This window comes from Plutella xylostella, chromosome 18 (genome assembly GCF_932276165.1).
Source record: "Plutella xylostella chromosome 18, ilPluXylo3.1, whole genome shotgun sequence".
NCBI lineage: Eukaryota > Metazoa > Arthropoda > Insecta > Lepidoptera > Plutellidae > Plutella > Plutella xylostella.
This window is the reverse complement of record NC_063998.1, coordinates 9,664,108-9,685,052: the sequence shown is the minus strand read 5'-3', so window position 1 is coordinate 9,685,052 and position 20,945 is coordinate 9,664,108. Positions and strand designations below refer to the sequence as shown.

General features: G+C 35.3%; 1 protein-coding gene across 3 annotated transcripts in view; it reads left to right on the top strand.

The window, feature by feature from the left end:
• The window catches only part of LOC105388084 (protein PALS1), a 104,628-nt gene that overhangs the window by 70,433 nt on the left and 13,250 nt on the right, over positions 1-20,945 (top strand). For 2 of the 3 annotated variants that reach the window (XM_048627383.1, XM_048627384.1), the window contains exons 8-9: positions 3,616-3,750; positions 18,706-18,895. In XM_048627383.1, coding sequence (XP_048483340.1) covers positions 3,616-3,750; positions 18,706-18,895 — 325 coding nt within the window. The remainder of the gene's footprint in view (positions 1-3,615; positions 3,751-18,705; positions 18,896-20,945) is intronic. The other variant, XM_048627385.1, reaches the window with a different exon arrangement.

Sequence of the window (20,945 nt, the reverse complement as noted above, 5' to 3'; positions counted from 1 at the left end):
GAATAAATTCGGCCGCTTGAATCAGGGCGGTCCACCAGAGGATGAGTGTTAAGGAACTTAACATAATTCAATAAAATACCATCTAAATCCCAATATTTTTAACTCTTTCATATTTAATGTAACTTTGTTCAGCTCACCAGTTCCCGCGGGGGTAGTTATGGTCTAAGTAAATGTCGTTTGGGGCACAATTAAAAATACTCGCTTAATTTTCAGCCCCAACTTTGTTCTCTCGGTCCACAGGGGTTAAGTAAATTTTTGTGATAATAATTTTCACTTTATGAATTTATGGACTAACAAATTGCCACTTTGCTTTATATACCGTGACATGTTGTATTAAGTAATAAAAACTAAGTAGGAGCTCTGTTTAAGGTAATTTAAGTAAAAGTTACCTATCGATTTCATAAAATAACGCTGGAAAGCTAATACTTTAGCTATGAACGACTCATTGTTAAGGCTATCACTTAGGTTATAATATAAGTTTACTATTTAATTAAGTGCTTAGTAAGTTTAAATTAATAATTGAACCTTGGTCCAGGAATTGTTATTGTTTACCATTTTGTATTGCAATTTCAGCACAATTGTGGCTTTTTATTATGATGACCTAATAGTTACTATGACCAACCATTTCGGCTATGTATTGATCATAATGATAAACAATATGAATTATTATAAAATTATATGCATGACTTGGGAAATATATTAAATTATTGTGAATCAAATGTATTTATAAGAAGTATTTTATGTATCTACCTACCGAATCTATCGATACAGACAGAGTCAACTTGAAAAGCAATTATACCAATCTGTAATAGCCAGTTGTACGGATAAGCAGTTGCTACTTTCATACAATACACCGTGTGATTTTTGAAAGCACAAATAAAATTTAATTAAATAACTATGAGCAATGTCAAATCTAAAACTACCCGATCAAGTATAAATATAATTTTACGTTCTGATATAAGTAGTTTTTTTTTTTTAAATTGGTGCCTTACAATTCGGCTACAATGTCACATACATGGCCATATCACTTTTGTGTAAAATTGTATGGAAGTTCACCTTATTATGCGTATAGTTTATGAAAAATATAATAATTCATGAACAGACCTCTGACGATGATCATACTTAATTACGATATTATTCTTTTCATGTTGACTGTAATTTTACTTTTCGTATAAGTATACCTATACTTTAAAATGTTTTAGTTAGTTTACTAACCAACTTGCTCTATTTCAGGTATTATTAATTTAAGAATGGCTTTATACGTGTTTTTATTAAGTTTTATCCAATAGTTTTTTTAATGGACCACAACATTAAAATTATCATTTAGTATAAGATTTAGCGATCAGAGGATAATTAAAAGAGTTTTGGTTCATTATGACAATTATAAATCATATAACCTGACGAACACTCCAAATGGATTAATCCACGCCCAACGATGGATATTTATCATACATACTTAATACAGGGCAGATTGCAGCAACGAAGGTCAACCATACCCGTTCGTTGGCGTTCTTTTGGCCGGTCTGTACGCAGCTTTAATAAAATGTACGCCGCGCCGTTTCCAACAGTGACGAACAAATTTTGGAAATCATCCATTAGGAGTATTAGTCAGGTGCCGCTCTTAAATATGATTAGTTTTTACACTGTCCCACATCACGCTGACTGTTGCATAAATTGTATGAACACTATGAACGCACGAAAATGTGTTGTCAGCAATGATTTTGGTTCAGTGTATTTGGACGGTGCATGTTTTTTGTGCAAACGGAGTTACTGTTTTCAAGTTTGTAACGTTCGGACTTGCATTTACGCAATATGCAGAGTGATGCGAGGCTGTGTAAGAACCACCTTATAATATTAAAGAAAGAGGGTAAATACCTAATGTATGAGATTTAAATTAGAATAAAAAGCACGACTTATATTTTTTATACTCAAAAACAGGCACGTGCTTCCCTTAAATTTTGATCATGGTTTAATTATGGTCATAAGTAGGTACTATTTTAATGATTAATATAGAAATAGAAATAGAAATAGAAATATCTTTATTCATTTACAAACATCGGTAGTAGGTATACAACGTCAATTTTAAAGTAGGTACAACTATACTAGTGTGAGCATAAATGTTAACCTAACACAATACACATCGAAAACCAAACTAGGTAAACCCTGTATTATGGCTTTCGACGCCACCCTACGGACATCTTAAGCACACACTTAGAAAGTAGGTATTTATTTTATCATAGGTAAGGAAAGCAGTATCTAAATAACTAACTTAATTAGGTACTTACTTACATAAAGTTATCAACACGTAAAGTTAAGCAATACAATTTAATGGTTAAATATAGGTAGGTACAATCACCAGAATAGGTAAATAGGTATAGGTACTAATCATTTAATCACCCTCCTGCATGCCCTACGCTATGTGCTTGGGATCAGAATTACACTACATGACAAGAGGGTAATTAAAGCTTAGTCAAACAACAGCAAAAAGAAATAACAACACTAAGTAATCTTTAATTCTAATGTTATCATGATCTGCATAAGTACAATTTCTAAATTAATTAATATGGAGTGTGTGTGTGTGTGAAAAAGATGTTTCCGTGTCTAACAAAGAACTAAGAAAATCAATGGATTTAAATTTACAAGATTTTTCTAAGTGGTGTAGCAAGACGAAAGGAGATCACAAAATGTTGTTTAGAATGACACATTTAGTCACCCCTTTCGGTTTTTATAGCAACAGCCTGTACCTATACAGATGAAGAATTAAGTAAGTGGTAAAGTAAAATGAAATAGGTGAATCGGGGGGTCATTTTAAAATTATAATTGTGTAAATATGATTAATTGTGTGCGGGTAGAGAGTATATTAAAGTTTTTTATATCAAATAATGCAGGTTACGGAGAAAATTCCGACCTGCATAAATAAGAAAATCAATAACCCAATGCGTTATATAGAAGAGTTTTAAAAGCCGCTAGTTATTTAAAGTTTCTGCCGGCGCACGGAGATACGATTTATGGCCTGTCCTGCCCTCACTCCGATTTATCATAAAGTTCTATAAGTACATCATTCTAAACTTTCCAGAGTTTATGGGCTATAAAGCAAAGTAAAGTTTTTCTTTGATTCTAAATTAAATCTCATCCAGTTCTGGTCTGTACCGCTTTTAAGGCTATGTTTTACATATATTAATAAAAAATATACATTGGCAATGATTACCATGCCATGTAGCACAGGGCGCTATTAAGACGTGACAAGATTTCTCCGTCGCGCTCGCTCTTGAGGCTGCGTGATGTGAGTGAGCGCGATGCAAAACTCTTGTCACGTCTTAAATGCGACCCGTACTAGCCCTTCAGTAGGTAGAGGCTCTCCATAGCTGCAACCCCCCTTATTGCAACGCACCATAGACGCAAATCTACAACAATGAAATAAGGCAATTCCGATATAATGATTAAGTAGGTAAATAAATAATTTTATTACACTTTCAAACATCAGCTAACTAATTACATCTATAAAAAAATAACAGCCGTTGTTGAAGAATCGCGTCTGTCGGCTCACACACAACCGCAGCGTCCGAGAGCCAAACTTCGAATGAGCACATCTAATCACCCGTCTCGCTCTGACAGCAGGTGGTAAATGGGACAGCGAAGCCGACGCCCGCGCCGGCCGTCCCCCCGCGCGATGGACCCCGCGACGCACCCCCGCGGCCTCCCACGCTTGAACCTACTAAAGAACAGTTGGACTCCATCAAGAAGTATCAGGTTAGTGATTGAAACTTTCAGGGTTATTTTGCTGGTGGCACGGCTAGGCGTTAAAGATGATATTTTTTCTACTTTTACTATTTCGGTCAAAGGATTCAGGTCTCTTTTTTACATCTGAGCAATACGTAAAAGTCATGTTAATAATTTACCATTTAAAAAAAACATTTAAAACAATTTATTCACTATGTTACATACACCTCGTTTTTCAGTCGTAGCTAATTAATGTTAAAAATTAATGTTCGTAACGAAAGTCGTAGTTTACGTTTTCGCCACTTTAGTTTAGGAGTGGACGTGAGCTTGGCTCCTAAAATTTATATCCCTTTCAACTAATAATTAACCTTAAACTGCCAGTAATAAGTCTCAGTATATTCATGTAGGCATCAATTATGTAGTCATCGAGTACCTACACATCGTACAATAGAATACTAAATCAACGTAGCCATAACGAGTGCAAAAAATAGGTCCGCAACATAACTCACTACGCCAATTTTGTAAGTGGTTCCCACTTCCCTTGTAAATAACGATAACTTATGTATGTACCTATATTATACCTATGTACCATGCATGAACTCCCACGGTGACAGAGGATAGGAGGATATAATATATAGCCCTTGAGTGAGACGTGTAGTGCTTGCTTATTATATGTTGTAATTTCTTATTAAAATACGTTTTTGAGATGGCATGGGTTCTGGGGTAGAAAGCACTCAAAGTCAACTCAACGTTTGTAGAATGAGAGGACGAGGCCTTATTCGTAACGAAAAAAAGTGTACCTAAGTACAAATTCTTGTGTATAACGTGATCAAGGAATTGATCGAAGATCGCTTTCTTATTATTGTAAAATACCTATGTAAGTACCTAGATAAGTTATGACATTGAGACTCTTCCAACCTTGTTACCATACAAAGACTTTAATTAACGAAAATAACCTTTATCAAAAATCAGCAATCACTGTCTTTTCGTTGGTTAGATTTTCACAGGCTTGGAAACTGGCAGAATATATATTTTTGTCCATTATTCAGATACCTAGGTAGGTTGATACAGGTTTTGTGTGTCGATGTCGGATACTTCTGAAAATAGTTGCAGTGTTGGAGACAGCCAATCACATGCCATGAGTCGTGATGGAGAGAGATGATTCACCTGTATTATAACTTTAGGTACATTTAAATTCAATACTTATTCTTAACCGAATAGGTCGGTAACTATAAGTAAGTACATTCTCCGCCTGTATACTTTTAGGCGCAGGCCACCGTACATTAATTTCACTTTTAAACAAAGACCATAAAAAACGCCGTTGTTTTTGGATGCACATTTTATTAATTAAACTCGTGATGTTCAAATTACATAGTTACATATTTCGTAAAAATCCTTGATCCTAATTTTAACAGCTCCGAGCTCAGCCAGCCTCGAACAGACTCACGGTTGGGCGGTGATCTTTTTTTAAACATGCTGTAGGTACTTGTACTTGTTAAAAAGGCAAATTTGTTCTTACACTTATTACAAATAGGTCTGTGCAAGTTCGTTCGGTTTAAACACAAATTCCGAAATGGTCCATGTTTTTTTTTAAATTATGTACAAATTAAATTTATAGGTACTCGTGACTACATACATTCTTCTGTGCCTCGAGTGCGAGTTTACTCACCTATCGAGAAGTGAAATCGAAAACGCAGATTTGTACAAATTTGCGTTTTGATTTCACATCTCGATAGGTGAAAAAACTCGCACTCGAGGCCCTGATGAATATTTGCGTTAGACAAAAGTACCTACTACCTACTACTTACCTCCACATCTTGAGATGTACCTACTTTGAAATTCATTTTATTGTATAATTCATATCGCAGAGTAGTAGAACCTTTTAACTTATGAATCACGATATCAGTCTTGTATTTTCTGTTAAAAATACACGATAGGTATTACTAACAGTACAATAGTTCGGAAAAGAGATAGCCAACTCAGATCTAGGTAGGTACATGCCGAAAAAGGGCGTGTAATATGTGGTTAAGTACCTATGTTACGTGCTATCCTAATCCTAACTAATATTATTAATGCGAAAGTAACTGTGTCTGTCTGTCTGTCTGTTACTCTTTCACGCCAAAACTACTGAACGAATTTGAATGAAATTTGGTATACATACGGTCTAGACCCTGGGAAAGAACATAGGCTACTTTTCATCCCGGAATTCCCACGGGAAAACGTTTTAAGGCGAAGCGAAGCGCGCGGGAACAGCTAGTTGTTTATAATGCGTGCATAATCTGTATCTGAATGTCGCTTATCATGTACTGATTCAATTTGTGACTGTACATACTCGCTCAAAGGTGAAACTTATAAAACTACTCCTAACATCGATCGTTCTTCCTAAGCACCTATACATACGTAAATATATTATGTAAGTATATCACACGTTGTTGTGTAGAGTGATTTTTGGAAACTTACGAACGGAAGTAGTTCAGAATGACGAGCTCAGTCATCCCCTATATCAAATTTGCAACACCCTGTATAATTAATTAATTCAACGAAATGTGATGACCGTAGGTATTACTTACAAAGGTACCAAAGGATACCTGGGAATTCACGAAACTTCCGACCTTGTCTGATTGAAAGCATACATTATTTAGATTTGGAGGACAACCCTTTTTGGCAACCCGTAATGTATTTTTCAACAAATTCAGCAGCTTTTTTTAGAGAAGGTAGATACAGGCTACCCTCACCTAATTGTGGTACCTAGGTAGGTACAAGATTTTATCAATAAAGAATTGGAATTAAATCTAGAGGTATGTGTATACGTACCTATTATAGGTGCTTACTCGTAGTGTTTTACAAAATTTTAAACTGAAGATACCTCTTCACTGACAAATAAATCACGAAATCTTGAATGGAGAGGACTTCAACATCATCAGAAAGGTGTCATTCAAAATTCAAAATTATGACGTAAAAAGTATTCGGATCGGATTATGTTTGCCAAAATAAGTTTGTTAAAGTTTGATAAGTTTGTCAATTTAAAAGATCCCTGTAACATCTCCATACTTAAAATTTGGCTATTAGGTTTACGTTTTCAAATTTGTTAAAATAAATATACTTAAATAACGATAATTTTGATAATAATAAAGTTGGGCTATTACTGTAACGTAACAGTCGTGAAGTTCAAACGAACTTATTTGTATATTGTATTTTTTCTTACTTGTCGTACATTTTGAGCAATCTTGGAGTGTCTTTTTATTTAAATTAATTTAAAAACTAAGCTATAAAATAAAACTTAATGACAAATGAAATATTTACAAGCCAAAATGATTGATTTCGTAATTAAAACATTTATTTTGGCCGTAGTTTATTTGTTTAATAGTATTTTAATTAAAAAGACACACAAAGATTGTTTACCTTTTTCGCCAAATAAGAATGAATACAGTATAGTTTGTACATGTGACGCCTAGTCTGTGGCCGACAGCAGACGGAACTCAGTGGCTATTCTGTCCGCTGTTGGCTGTTGGCTGACAGTGAAGCTCGCTCCTTTGCCTCAGCGAGACGTAGCGCGCGATCGCGCAAGAGAAAAAAAAACAAAACCACAGAATACCCATTTTCTCGTTTGGCGCGCTTTTCGTTCGTGTGTTTTCTGTGCTAAAATAAATGGATGGCTATGTGCATCGAATTCGAAAAACTATTTCGATATTTTTTGCGATACAGAATTTGGCTCGTATATTCTGAATTCTGATATAAGTAGTAGGTACGCGACGCGTGTATTTTAGTGCAATTTGTGACTATTAGATGAATTATTGTTTGTTGTGTTATCATGGTGTTTGTTAGTGAAGTGTAATTAAATAAGTAATTCTTGACTTTTACTGTCCACTTGAATTTTTAATCATGGTAATATTACCGTAACCTACTTCCTACATAGGTGAAGAAAGTCCTACTAAATGATTTAAAGTTGGAAATGATCGCCCTTCTGTTTATAAAACGATCTTAGGTAGGTACCTACCTACTTACTTAAAATATTGGCTTTGAAAAATGGTAAGGAAAATTAACAGAGCAGAGGCTCCAAATTATTAGCATCTACAAAAAATATATTTTTTACTCAAGTTTTTTAAGAATGTTTATGTTTTTATGTACTGCTATAAACTAAGAACTGTGGAGAGAGATGCCTTCGTTGAGATAGACTAGACGCTCGCGTGCAATGAAAAAGTTCCAGTGAAATAGCACCATATTAAAGCATAATAATTTAAGTAAGTATACTCCTAAACGGAAAAGGCTAGTTTAATGACGCCGCCGCCGCCGCCGCCGCCGCCGCCGCCGCCGCCGCCGCGCCGCGTCTGCAATATTGAACTACATTTAACAGCGCATCAGAATGTATTAGGTACAGTGCCACAAACTTATCTGTTCCGGTGTCAGCTCACGTAAATATGTAATATTTCTTAATTCTATAAGATTTTAAGTTTGCCAGTAGTGGTAATTAGCTCTTGTGGTATCAATAAACCCATCTAATCTATATCAATATATAATTCATTAGTAAATAACGAGATATGGATCAATTTAGTTCGCTCTCATCGGAACAGATAAGTATGTCGCACTATACCAACGTCGGTATTTTGTGGGTGGAACTTTTTTATTGCTTGCGAGTGTATCTATATAGGTTCTGGTACACACATGTATGTATACACCTTTAGAATAATTATAAGTTCAACTTTGTAAATACATAGGGCCTTACCACAAAAACTTAGACAGTATTTAACAGGTGTTCCAGCGCTGAACACTCAAACGCTTACAAAATCTGTCAAATTTTATTTTAAACACTTGTTAAACGCTGTTTAAAGTTTTTTGTGGTTGCAAAGATAATGCTTTTGTGAAAATAATGTTATTTAAGGCTTCACTTTTATGCGTCAATGCCACTTCTGGTATTCCGAGCTTGTACTCAGCCTACTATGAGACCTCAGAGACTTGTGAAATATAAGGCTAGATTTAGAGGCTGCTGTAATTCAGCGGGCAATTCGGACCTTTTTCAGTAGGGGTCTATTCGTAAAGTTCTTTTCAGGACAACATTTTTGTGTGGACGAAAATATATTCGGATCTCATTCCGTCTTTGTTTGCCGAAATATTTACGGCAGTGAACACTTCAACTTGCATTCGTAACGAATAAACGAACAATTTCATGGATTAAACTTTTTTACGCTCGTATCTCGTATTTACATTTATTATGCTGGAGTCTGCTTTTCTTACAGTATTGTACAATGTATTTGAATAAATATAAATACCAGGTATATGGTATAGGTATATCTATACATTTATGGTAAAGTAGGATTTAAAATAGGAATGCTATTATGCTTTTTCATTATTTCATGTGCGTAGCTACAGGTCCGTATGTGCAACTGTTTCGTTGTTTGCAAAGACTTCAATCCATTGTGTTATCGAATTAAAAATGCTAAATGTATTTCATAACGTTCTATACATTGGAATTCCCCTTACAGAAGTGACACGATGCAGATATACTTTTCAAAATAACACCTAAATGACTCCAGTTAGTTCCAGTAAAAACTACAGGGTGACGAAAAATATCTCCAACTAGAGAAATTAATTTACCCATCGTCCGTCGGAAGCGTGTAATAAGAAACCTCACAAAGAGCACGATAACTCGGCATTTAACAAAAGCGACCCAATTTAGCAAACGAAGTGAACGTCGCCCCAGAAAGGTCTAAGTCCAGCCGACTGTTAACTTCTCATTTCCCTCCAAAAAGCAGTGTCACATTTTGGCGACGGGAGTGTCACAGATTAAAATTTAAGACTGCGAATGACAGGTCGTTCGAGGAAGATCGCAAGATGGCCGCGACAGCGACATTGTATCGGAACGGGGACTAGCGAAATCTTGCGCTCGCTGTTACTTGAAGAATTCGGGAATTGTGCCCTGAAATTATTAAATTCACATAGTAATATCGTGGTTATTTACGGCATAGCATGTGAAAAGGGACCCTTACGCAGATTCGGTGTATCGCCATGTTATTCTGTATTGGTTAGGTAACTATAATAACCGTAACCGATAAGGGCCAGTTTTTCATTTGAGTCAACTACATAAGTATGAACTTAAGTCATGCTCTATGTCAATTCAATGAAAATCTGTTCTCAGTTGTGTAACCCGCTGTTATTTTATGCCAAGATGGCGATGGCTGGCTTTGGATTTTTATTTAAGTAACATTATCATTACATCAGATAAGTTAGTAGGTAATACATTGCTTGGCGTCAAAGTATTTCACATAGCTTGCGTAAAATAAAGTTGAATTTTGCGTCTCTTGATATCTTAGGTAGACTCTAGACACTAGACGGTGAAATAGATAGCACTATGCCAGCAATATAACTCTTTTATGGTCTCGAAACTTTGCAACAACATTTTAAAAATATATTTTGTTTCTACCCAGATATTTTAAAGCTAAAAAGTGTTATTTTACTGGATCGACAGCATTTCACGATTCGTGGGGTCATTCAGAACCACTTTTGGAATCTCATATTTTATAATGTCATCAATAATTTAATTGATTGTTATAGCGTGGGACCTTTTTCGATTAGTTTACTGAATACAGCATTCATTCGAATGCCTAATTCATAAAACATAAATAAACGTTTTCCTTTTTTCATTCAAACCACTCGAAGCAAAGTTAGTACTAGTAGGTACTCAGTAAATACATAGCATAAGTGACATTGTGTCATTGGTCGATGAGTCGGTGACGCCATCCGAGTGCGCGCACGCATCATAATTCAGTGTTTTCCGCTTCCTTTGTGACACTGTCTATAGTGACCAATCATGGACTGGGACAGTGGCTGTATGTGAGCCAAAAATAATAAATTAAGGTGTTTTTCCATGAAATATATACTACCAGTATTTTGGGTACCTATCTTAACCGTTAGAACATTTTACTACGTTTTATCGTCATATCTAGAAAACTTTTGAGCACACCATTATATTTAATGTAGCTGCTCTACTTTCAGAACTAGGTGGTCAGAAATATTGTTCATTTCTATAACCTATTCAATAGTTTCTAGCCAGAGATAGTTGGAAAGCAGAGAACAAAGATAAGGCAGAACAAATGGCCAGTCCACAAAGCAGCATAGATCTAAACATTCAAAACAGGAAGTGATACCAACGTGACTTCCACTGTCCCAGTGTTGCCATGACTACCAACTTTAAAACACCGACACGGCACAAAGTAAATGCAACCACAACCTTTTATATGTAAATGCGTTTTTCGCTCAGCTCATTGACCGTGATAGTTGGCACTATACCTGTTGAATCAATGCACCTTATCAATTTATTGTCTCTCTCCCGCATTGTTTAAAAAGTGAAGGAGGAAAAGAGATGGAACATTTAATGTTTTGTGCGAAAGCAGTCAGGTGTGAATGATTGTGTGTGTTTGGAATTTCGACAATTAGGCAAGGTCTGCTTCAACAAAACCGGAAGTTTTTATCCATTCAAGTATTCACTTAATGTTTTGGGGCACATAGAGTAAAACGTATGCACGGTACAAATATTCTCAATATTTCACCATGCTGTAACTAAGTACCTCAATGTGTCTTAATAAGACAAGATCATTTTACTTATTATAATAAATATTGTTAGAATTGAGACCTGAATGAAGGTGTCAGAAAGGAAAACTAAGAAAGACGTAGCTAAGATAAAATAAAATATGATAGAGTGTGGAGTGAATAAGGGTATAAGAATACTGTATGACAGATGATAAAGTAAAAAGGCACAAACGCACAAAGCCGACCCTAAATAAGAATAGGGCAAGAGACAAGAAGACTAATACCTAAGTGATTCACGGTTACAACCTATACTGCTTTTAAACCAATCACCCTATAACCCTTCTGTTTTCTCGGGTGTTCCCAGGTCTATAGATCTTTTGACGCTAGATGTGTCCTTAATTTAGTCGGCTGTGTCCTATCGATTGTCTTTGTCTCCAATCTTTCAAGTGATGGTCAGGTCTGTGGCAATGTTCCAAGTTGTCGCCAAAAAAAATGCAATCGCCCTGATTCGTACTCTGACTTTACGAATAGGTATACTCAAATATTGTAGTAGTTTGTACTTCACTTCATTCGTAGGTCGACTTAATACTCATAAGTCTCATTACATAAGCCTCATTTAATTAGTCAAGATTTTAATTTAACTGCTAGTTACTATTTTCATCTTTACTAGTAAAAATATTTATACGTAAAGACAGAGTAAGCCTCCTGGCTGAAGGTTCTTTAGCATTTTATTCAGCGCCATAACATATATCGCTTTATATCCTTGTGATGTATTGTATGCCAGTAAATTTGCGAATACAAGAACTTGACTTGACCTACAAGATTTATATTCTATTGTATTTTGTAACTTAGTACCTATAGTTTCATTTTGATACACAGGCTCCAGTTCCCTGACAAGCACACACAAAATTTAATCGATCTTTTTTATATATTTTTCGAAATATTATATTATTATTATCATAGACGGTTGAAATGCCTTAACGTAATACACACAACACTAGTTGAAAGAGTCCCCCAAATTACTGCAATAAAAGTCCAGTTTCCTCAACTTACAAACATTGCACAAACATACAGAGCCACCCTGTATACAACGTGGTATAAATTAGACCAACCACAAGGTATATTTGTTACATTTAATACCGACCTATATTACACTAGCGTCGGACTTCGTCCCTCGGGTTTTATACTAGCTTCTGCCCGCGAGCTTCGCGTGGCCATAACGAAAGAATTCTAGGATAAAAGGTATCTTATATCCTTCTGCACGGCTTCATCCACAATAAAATAAACAAATATCGAGAATTTTAGTTATATAGCGTATCTTAACATAAATACGGACAAAGTAAATTTATTGCATTTATAGCCAGTAGGCGCCTTATATTAAATAATTTATAATTACAACCCTTTGAAGTATTTATTACTTTCCCTTTTTCCAAAACAAAATTAGCTTTTCCGTAGCGCGATTATTCACTTTTAACTTAACGTTTAAATAGAATTAAGTGGGCAGTTACTCTTGATAGCTACTATAAATATAACTTAGTCGCTTAGCTGTGTCAGCCAACACCTGTTTACATCTAAGCTAATTTTAGACTGGATCTAGATACCTGAGTACAATAAGCGGTCGACAACGTAACTAACCTAGTTAGGTTGATATTCAGCTAACGTAGGTACAGATATACTTGCTTGTTGTTAGTTAAGCATAAAATCTCTTATTTAGAGATAGTTTTCTCTCGGGTTAGCATACACTATATATTAGCTACTTATTTAAGTTCTAGTTTATCTACTATTATTAATGTTAAAAAAATGAACTACGTACTTCAAAAGGTTTACTAATACTTGGCTTACTAAGCTATGACGATGCCGCCAAGTACTTACCTATAATTTGTTTTAGTGCAATTATGAAGTCCATACTAGGTTCGAATGGACTAATATGTGGGTAATATGAGTTCGCATTAGTGATAATCCTTCGGCTACAGCCTAGATTTATTTAATGAAGGTACATTACATACAAATAGGAACAGGCATGTCATTTTAACATCAACAAATCTGCGTTAACTGAGAGGAAGGTACGGTTTAAACTCAAACCTGTGTAGGTATAAGTAATGCATAATATTTATAAAGTTAAACATCTGTTTTCTGAGTCATGTTCACGATAAGCGTTAAATATCAAAATAGATTAATAAACAAATGTCCGCATAAACGCCCCCATCTCCTTCAATATCAAACTCTTTATCAGGCGTAGAATAATAATATTATCTATGACAAATCGCAGATAACAGAAGGCTGATAACGTCAGTTCCATGACCAGCTTCCCAGCACTGGCACGTATTAAAAAAAAACAAACGCGCGAAAATGCTGGCCGGTAAAACAATCTGCAACTTTGACAGTTGTTGACTTAATTTTTACCAAAACGTCAAAAAGTTTAGTGCGGATTGCAGAAATGACGAAAGTTTTTGAAACTCTAAATGCCTGTTTGGATACAACAAAATGCTGTTTTTCAGTGGATAGACTGAAGCAGTTCTGCCTGTGCCGCGGGCTTCAGGGTGTCAACGAGGTAACAAAGTTATTGTTTGTTGTTGTTTTAATTCGGCCGGTGTTTACAAACTGTCTTGTCAGTTCAAAATATCCTTCATAACTTTACTTTTTTATATTGTACCTTTGGAGGCAGCTGTGACCAGTTTAATAACTTGTCATTTTGTATAAGGGTTTACATCTGTTTCTATTTATACCATTGTGTGGAGTCATGGAATGATAAATGAAGATGTCGTAGGTATATCGTATCGCATAAATACTTTGGCAACAAAAACCCTGTACTTTCTTGGATTCAATTCATTGTGATAGAATAGTTGAAGCCATTTTCATTTGTCTATCGCATTGTTTTGTTTTATGTGATTGACTGTTGATTGTTTTACAGAGGTTTCAATTCAATTTAGATTTTTTTTAAACACAACGTAACAGATAGTCATATCTATGTATATCAGAAAAGATTTTAACTCTCCACTTTTATTTTGTATGTTATCTCACAAAAGTCAAAAAGTTGATACAATCAAGATTGTGATGACATGTTATCATTTGTGAATTTTCACACTTATCATAAGTATGTTATGTTCGCGAGTACTTTTATTATTGATTCATATTTATACATTAAACATGGATTGATTTATATAAGTCTGAACTCTGAACTGAGACTTAGTATGCACATACTATTACACTTTGGGCATTAGGTATACCCAAGAACCACTCTGTAAAAGAAGGATCCGATCATTTACAAATTTAAAGTTAAATAGGATTTTTTTCTTATGTAGCTATTTATAATTATTCGTTATGTAGCCATCCATAATACCACAGAACAGACACATAATAAACATCAACACATTACGACAGAAATGGCGTTAAATAATGAATGGTGTCGTAAAAAACCGGTGTTCCACGGACTCAGTGACCTCCGGTGATGCTCGTGAGCAGTGATCTATAGATCGTGATCCATAGATCATGGTGTCGTCATCGCCGCGACAGGCGCCTTCGCAGCGAGACATCGATCCTGAGAGGATCAAGGCATATTCTGTGAGTATCCTTGGCCGAAGCCTACAATAGTCACCTAAAACATAAAATAGTCAGCTAAAACGTAAATAACTGTTTTACTCTATGACTTTTAGATAAACAAGTAACATTATAAAGAAAACAAAAAAAGGTTAACAACAAAGTTTGTTGGGTAAAGTTAATAAAAATCCTAAATATGTTTATTTAATTTAACAGCTTATGTGTGTAGGCCCGGATACAACATTATGAATAAGTAACAAGTAAAAGTGAAGTGGAGGCCGCGAACTAGGCAAACGTAGTGTGGGACGCCCTCTGGCTGGTTATGATTGGATGCGGAAAGCTAAAGATCGCATCCAGTGGCGTGCTTTGGGAGAGGCCTACGTCCAGCAGTGGACTGCTATAGGCTGATGATGATGAACAAATAAAACATAGGTATTTCAGTAATAACTTTAGCTTGTAACCTCCACGGAATATCTCGTAATTGGGAAAATATTTTCACAGAGCCATTGTTGTTACGAATTAACGATACTTATTTTATGTTCATCGTAAACTTTGTTGAATTACCTTTTTGTTCCCTAAGGCTGGGCCGGGCAAACCTGTGTTTATTGTACATCCGACCTACATAATATATTATTCCTAATCATTCAGTGGGTTTATATTTAGTTTTCCGTTAGGGAGCTTACACATAAAAACACGACACTACGTCGCAAAAGTCGCAAAAATCTGGGACAGTGATCCAGCATTTTCATTTGCATCAAACTGTCAAAACAGTCGCAACGTTTTTACGACGCGACGCGACGTTCTGTTCTGATGTATGTGTGGACACCCTTAGGTTAACATTATATTAAAAACGGATCGCTAACAGACATATGTATAGACAATGAGAAACCTTCTAATTGAACTAATTGACTTAATACAGAAATATCTTGTCAAGTACTTAAATCATTTAAATTTAAAAATAAACTAAAAAATCTATACTTACTAACAATGCATCATAGATTATTTCATATTTGTGAGAATTTATGGTTTAATACATAACCATGTTTGTTATGTGATGTACAGTTCTTCCAACTATCGTGATTACAATATTACAAGAGCTAAGGAAAGTGTGTGTCTCTGAAATACGTGGTAGGTATTCAATGTTGATAGAGAAACGAATACCATATAATATTTATATAAATCTTACTGTATTATTTAATTATTATTATTATTATTTTTTCTTGTAATTTTTTTTCAATGTTTAGTATGCATCTTATTTAATTTTGCTTATTATTTTACTTAATTTTTGTGACTATATTGCTTACTAACATAGGCTAAGGACATGAAAATAAAAAAATAAATTGATTTATTATTATTATAATTATCATGTTAGTAAACGTTGAGAGAATTCGGACATATCGATACAGGAATCTAATAATAACTCTAGCGAAAGGGATTCTACTTCAGTCAAAGCTACGAAAGCCGTAGCACTGACCTTGGAATGACTACGCCGTAGCTCGTAGCACTTTCAAGAAAAAAAACCAAAAATCCAAACAACCACAGAAGTTTTTTTTTAAATATGAGGAACATGGTTTTCTGTAGTATACTCTGTGTATTTTTTTAATTATCCGCTAGCGCCTCGCTTATTCTGTGGCCCGCTAAGACAACATAATGTCGCGTGCTCAACTCTTGCGCAAGCAAACTGTTGCACACCACCAGTAGTACACCTCGTGTACAGTCAACAAAAGAAAATAACCTAACCAACAATACAAACCCCCGACATTCAACACTAAAAGTTGCATAAGTTTTTAACGGCTAAGATTTTAGTTAAATATGTCTAAGAACTAAGAACACTCGGGATAACATTAACTATGATTCCTCTTAGTATAAGTGCCTAACGAGAAGTGAATATAACGTTTGTATTGTATAGTTGGAGCTGGTAAATATTCTCCTGTTGGCGACTATACTCGTCTGCTGTTTGTTCAAGTTGTTCGATTGTGTTCGTTGTAGGTTACTGGGACTGCGTGTGTCGTGTCTCGATTACTAAATATACTTATATTGTTGTACCTATATAATTATGTAGAATCGAAACAATATAGTTTATAGGCACTATTGGTCTTACCTAATGTTTTTAGCCATTCTATCGGTTCTTGAAATTATCAAAGAATCAACTACGTAATTCATAATTATTACAGTTTTTAATACCAATACTTGTGACCCAGCTCACGCGTTTTACTTGAAACTCGTAAACCGAAGTAGGAGACATCACAATCACAGGCCTGCACATTAAAACAGACATAAAACTGAGCAACAAGATATAAAAACTTAATAAATCATGCACCGTTGAGTGTTAAAAACACCGGAAACTAAATGCTACAGGGAATTAAAGAAGAAACTTCAGAAATGTGCTAAAATTATTATCTGAAGAGAGTTTTGTAATAAGTTAACTACTTACTTTATGAAACTTGTTTCAATACTTTATTCAAACAAGTAATAGTAACCGATGCATGCTGGCCTCATCTAGAGTAGGTATATTGATTATTATTCAAGAAATATTTGAGTACTTAGCTAATCTTGTGTTTGTATTTTTCTGTCCCATAAAACAATGGCAGTAAACGAACGAAGAAATTACAAGCTAACAGACTTGGCACAGAGAACGGGGAAATTTGAATTTGGAAATAAAAACCGTCCGCTTGTCACATAGTATGTTATATTCATGCTACAAGGGATTTTATTTAATCTTTAAAAATAAATAAACGTTTTGTAAAAAGCTCACATGCCTCCGATGTTTAAACCACAAAAACTATAACAATTTGAGAGGGAGAGTTCCCTGAAATAGTTTCACATAGCCGGCCGGGCGGAGAAATTTCCAGAAGTTTGCATTTTGAGGGTAAACAAAACTGGCGGATTTAAATTATGCACAAGTTGCCTTGGCCGGGAATTCGGCCGGATTAATATTGTTATTATTTTTACTCTGGCAGCCCTGGTAAGATTTACCTTGAAAATAATAACTTACATAAAGCTGTGCTATTAGAAGGTATTTGTGTTAAGTTCCTACCATTTAAATATAATTTTATGGTGTGACATGCAAAATGGTTCTATCTTTTATAAAACTTCGTAATAGGTAGGTAATATGAAAAAATTTTTTTTTATTAAACTTTGTAATTTACAGATGATATTTTATTGGTTTTAGAGAGATTAAGCAGGACTAAAAACGTTTTCTACCTACACCAATTCACCTATAAATATATGTAACTAAAAACTTTTAAATTTTAACCAAACTTTCAAAATAAATGGACAACTAGAGTTATAATTTTTCCATTTCCAAATGGACTTTCAGTGTCAAATTAGACTTCCTGCGAGTCGGTTCGTGTACGCTGGATAATTGCTACTCTCACAGCGTACATAGTTATATTTTGCTTGTATTATCTAGTGTAGCTATCTCTTAGATACCTCTTGTGTATAATTAGGTTATGCTAAACCGGGGTGTCTAGTTTCAAAGCTGTGCTAAACGGTGCAGAGGCGATGTTACCACTAAAATTGGCTTTCGTTTAGCTTACGTATTAACACCTTAATTATTTACTTTTATTTTCTTCTTATGTTCCTAGACATACGTGTTATAGTTGAAAACGATACATGATCTTCTCTATCTCGAAAAACATCCTGTATTGGAAAGCTATTCTATCTAACTCAAGCTGAACTTAAAATGACATTTAACATTTCATTAAAGTTGGTGTATATAGACATTGCAGATTTATTATAAGCTGAAACGATTATACGGTTGTTCTATAATCAGCATCAGCATCATTAGCCAACATCAAGTTCCTTGGCTTGCAATAAACCCTCAAACCCCAAACACCCGTTCACAAACTCACCCCAACCTTGTAGTGTTCCTTGACCCGTAATAAAACTTGTTCAGAAACTAACCCCAACCTTCTTCCTCAGGAGCAGCTCCGCCAACGCAAGGAGGCTGAAGAGCGGATCGCGGCGCAGAATGAGTTCCTGCGGACCTCCTTGCGCGGCTCCAACAAGCTGCAGGCGCTGGAGTCTGGAGCCCCGACGTCCTTCGTCAACGACGCGTATGAGGAGGACGGGGTCGACAGTGATCATAGTGAACACCTGTATACTATTATCGGTAAGTGGTATTTACAAACACTACAGCTGAAGGCCTAGAACGGGGCGCAAGACACACTCACATCGCGCGGCTTCGAGAGCGAGTGCGACGGAAAACTTTTGTCGTGATTTGACGTGCGCGTCTTGCGCCCCGTGCTAGGCCTTCTCGTCTAGGGTTGGTCACCGTGGTGGTGAAATGATGAGTAAATCAGATTAGCAGTAGTGGCTGACTGTCCAGGCCCCGTCGGACGTGTATAAAGTGCCATCCTATCGTGTCCTGGTCAATGGTGATCCAAAATTAGATCTGAAATTGGATACCAATAATAAAGGCTGCAATCAAAATGTGGTACTATACAAAACTTCAGCTTCTTTAAGACAAAAATCGTTAAGTACTATAATAACTGACCTCGACTATACAATTATACAATTGAGGTCAATGGTTATAGTAATTGTTAGTATGAATGACATGTTCCGGTGCGCAAAATTTAGTTATGAATGAAATTTAGTTGAGAATAGTCAGAGTACTCACACAGTTATAGAATGCAGTTAAAGGAGTACCTAGTTATAATAATATAGTGAAGTTCTTCACTCCAGTTTCTTATTGAATAATTATGTTTAGACGTAAGCGTAGAACAAAAGTGATCCGAGTCTACATCCTCAATGGACGTAAGTCTTCTTTTTAACCGTATACAGGTGTTTTCAAAAAGGGTATAATAGTAAAAAGTCACCATAGTAAAAAAAAAAATATCCCGACGAATTGAGAACCTCCTCCTTTTTTTGAAGTCGGTTAAAAAGTCACGTGACCAACAAAGTTTCTATGGAATAGGAAATATTTTTTTCGTGAATTTTCAAAACTCGTAGAACAAAAGTTGTTCAGAATGACCCCCTGAGTCACCTCCTTTCGGCTTAGTATACGCTTTTTGCAACACCCTGTAGATAGAATAAGGTTTTGCAATCCCCTGGTTAATAATAGACTGAGAGTTATAAAATGGAATCTAAAAAGCGTAGCTCTGGACCGATCGTATATGTTACCGTAATCATAACATTTACAATTATGAATTTTATGGCATAATTCGACAGATACGGTATTAATATGATCATAACTTTTTATGAACAGTCAGGAGACATAAACATTTCTCATCCTACCTACCACAAAAGCTGATAAATTTTCTCTGTAGACATATTTTTCGTATCTCTTATGGAATAGCTGTATAAGATAGCTTCGGAGTTCTCCGATCGGCTCATATCTTAGATAAGAGCTCGATTTGACATACTTTATCTCGATATCTGGAGGGTTACTCTACATTGCCGAAAAACGAACGAACGATAGCTGTCTTGCAATCGGCTCGTTTCATACATCGAGATAGAGTCGTGGCTCGAGCAGCAGCGCTCAGAAAACTACGTTTTTCGTCGTATGGAGTGACCCCGTGTACTTGTACGTAACTGCACCATTTCATCTGCTAAGTGCCGTCTCAAATAAGAATCTTGTAAGATTTTTCGTAATTTTTTTTTAAAGATTTAAGTACTATAAAATTGCTGTAAGTTAAGTAAGGATAGATTTTTATGGGTTAAAAAATCCTAAAAAGAGATTTGTTATAGAAAAAGGCTGTACAAATTATTAACCAACAAGCAAGTAAGAAAAGTAGTAGATAAAGTTACTAATTTTTACCATAGAATAACAAGTACTCGTTATTCTATGTTTTTACTAACGGGTGAAAAAAAAACAGAACCTTACCATTATAATAACTATTTTTTTCGTAGTTCGCAGTGTTTGGAAACACTGTGTCAACTCAGCTCGTCTATTGACTGTCACCAGCTAGTCTAGCTAGGTAGCCTAGGTACACAGACACAAACACAATCCAGTCACACGGCAAATGATCAAACGAGTTTATGTACAGTCGACATCAAAAGTAGGTGAACATTTAAAGATTTAAAATCGGATTATCATACACCTATCTGAACCTAAATATGTACAAATAACTTCCCGCTTTTTAAATCTGCAGTTAAACATTCTTAGTTGTACTATAAAAAGTGGGATGTTAGAAAAAGGTCACAAGTAATATTCCTATCTA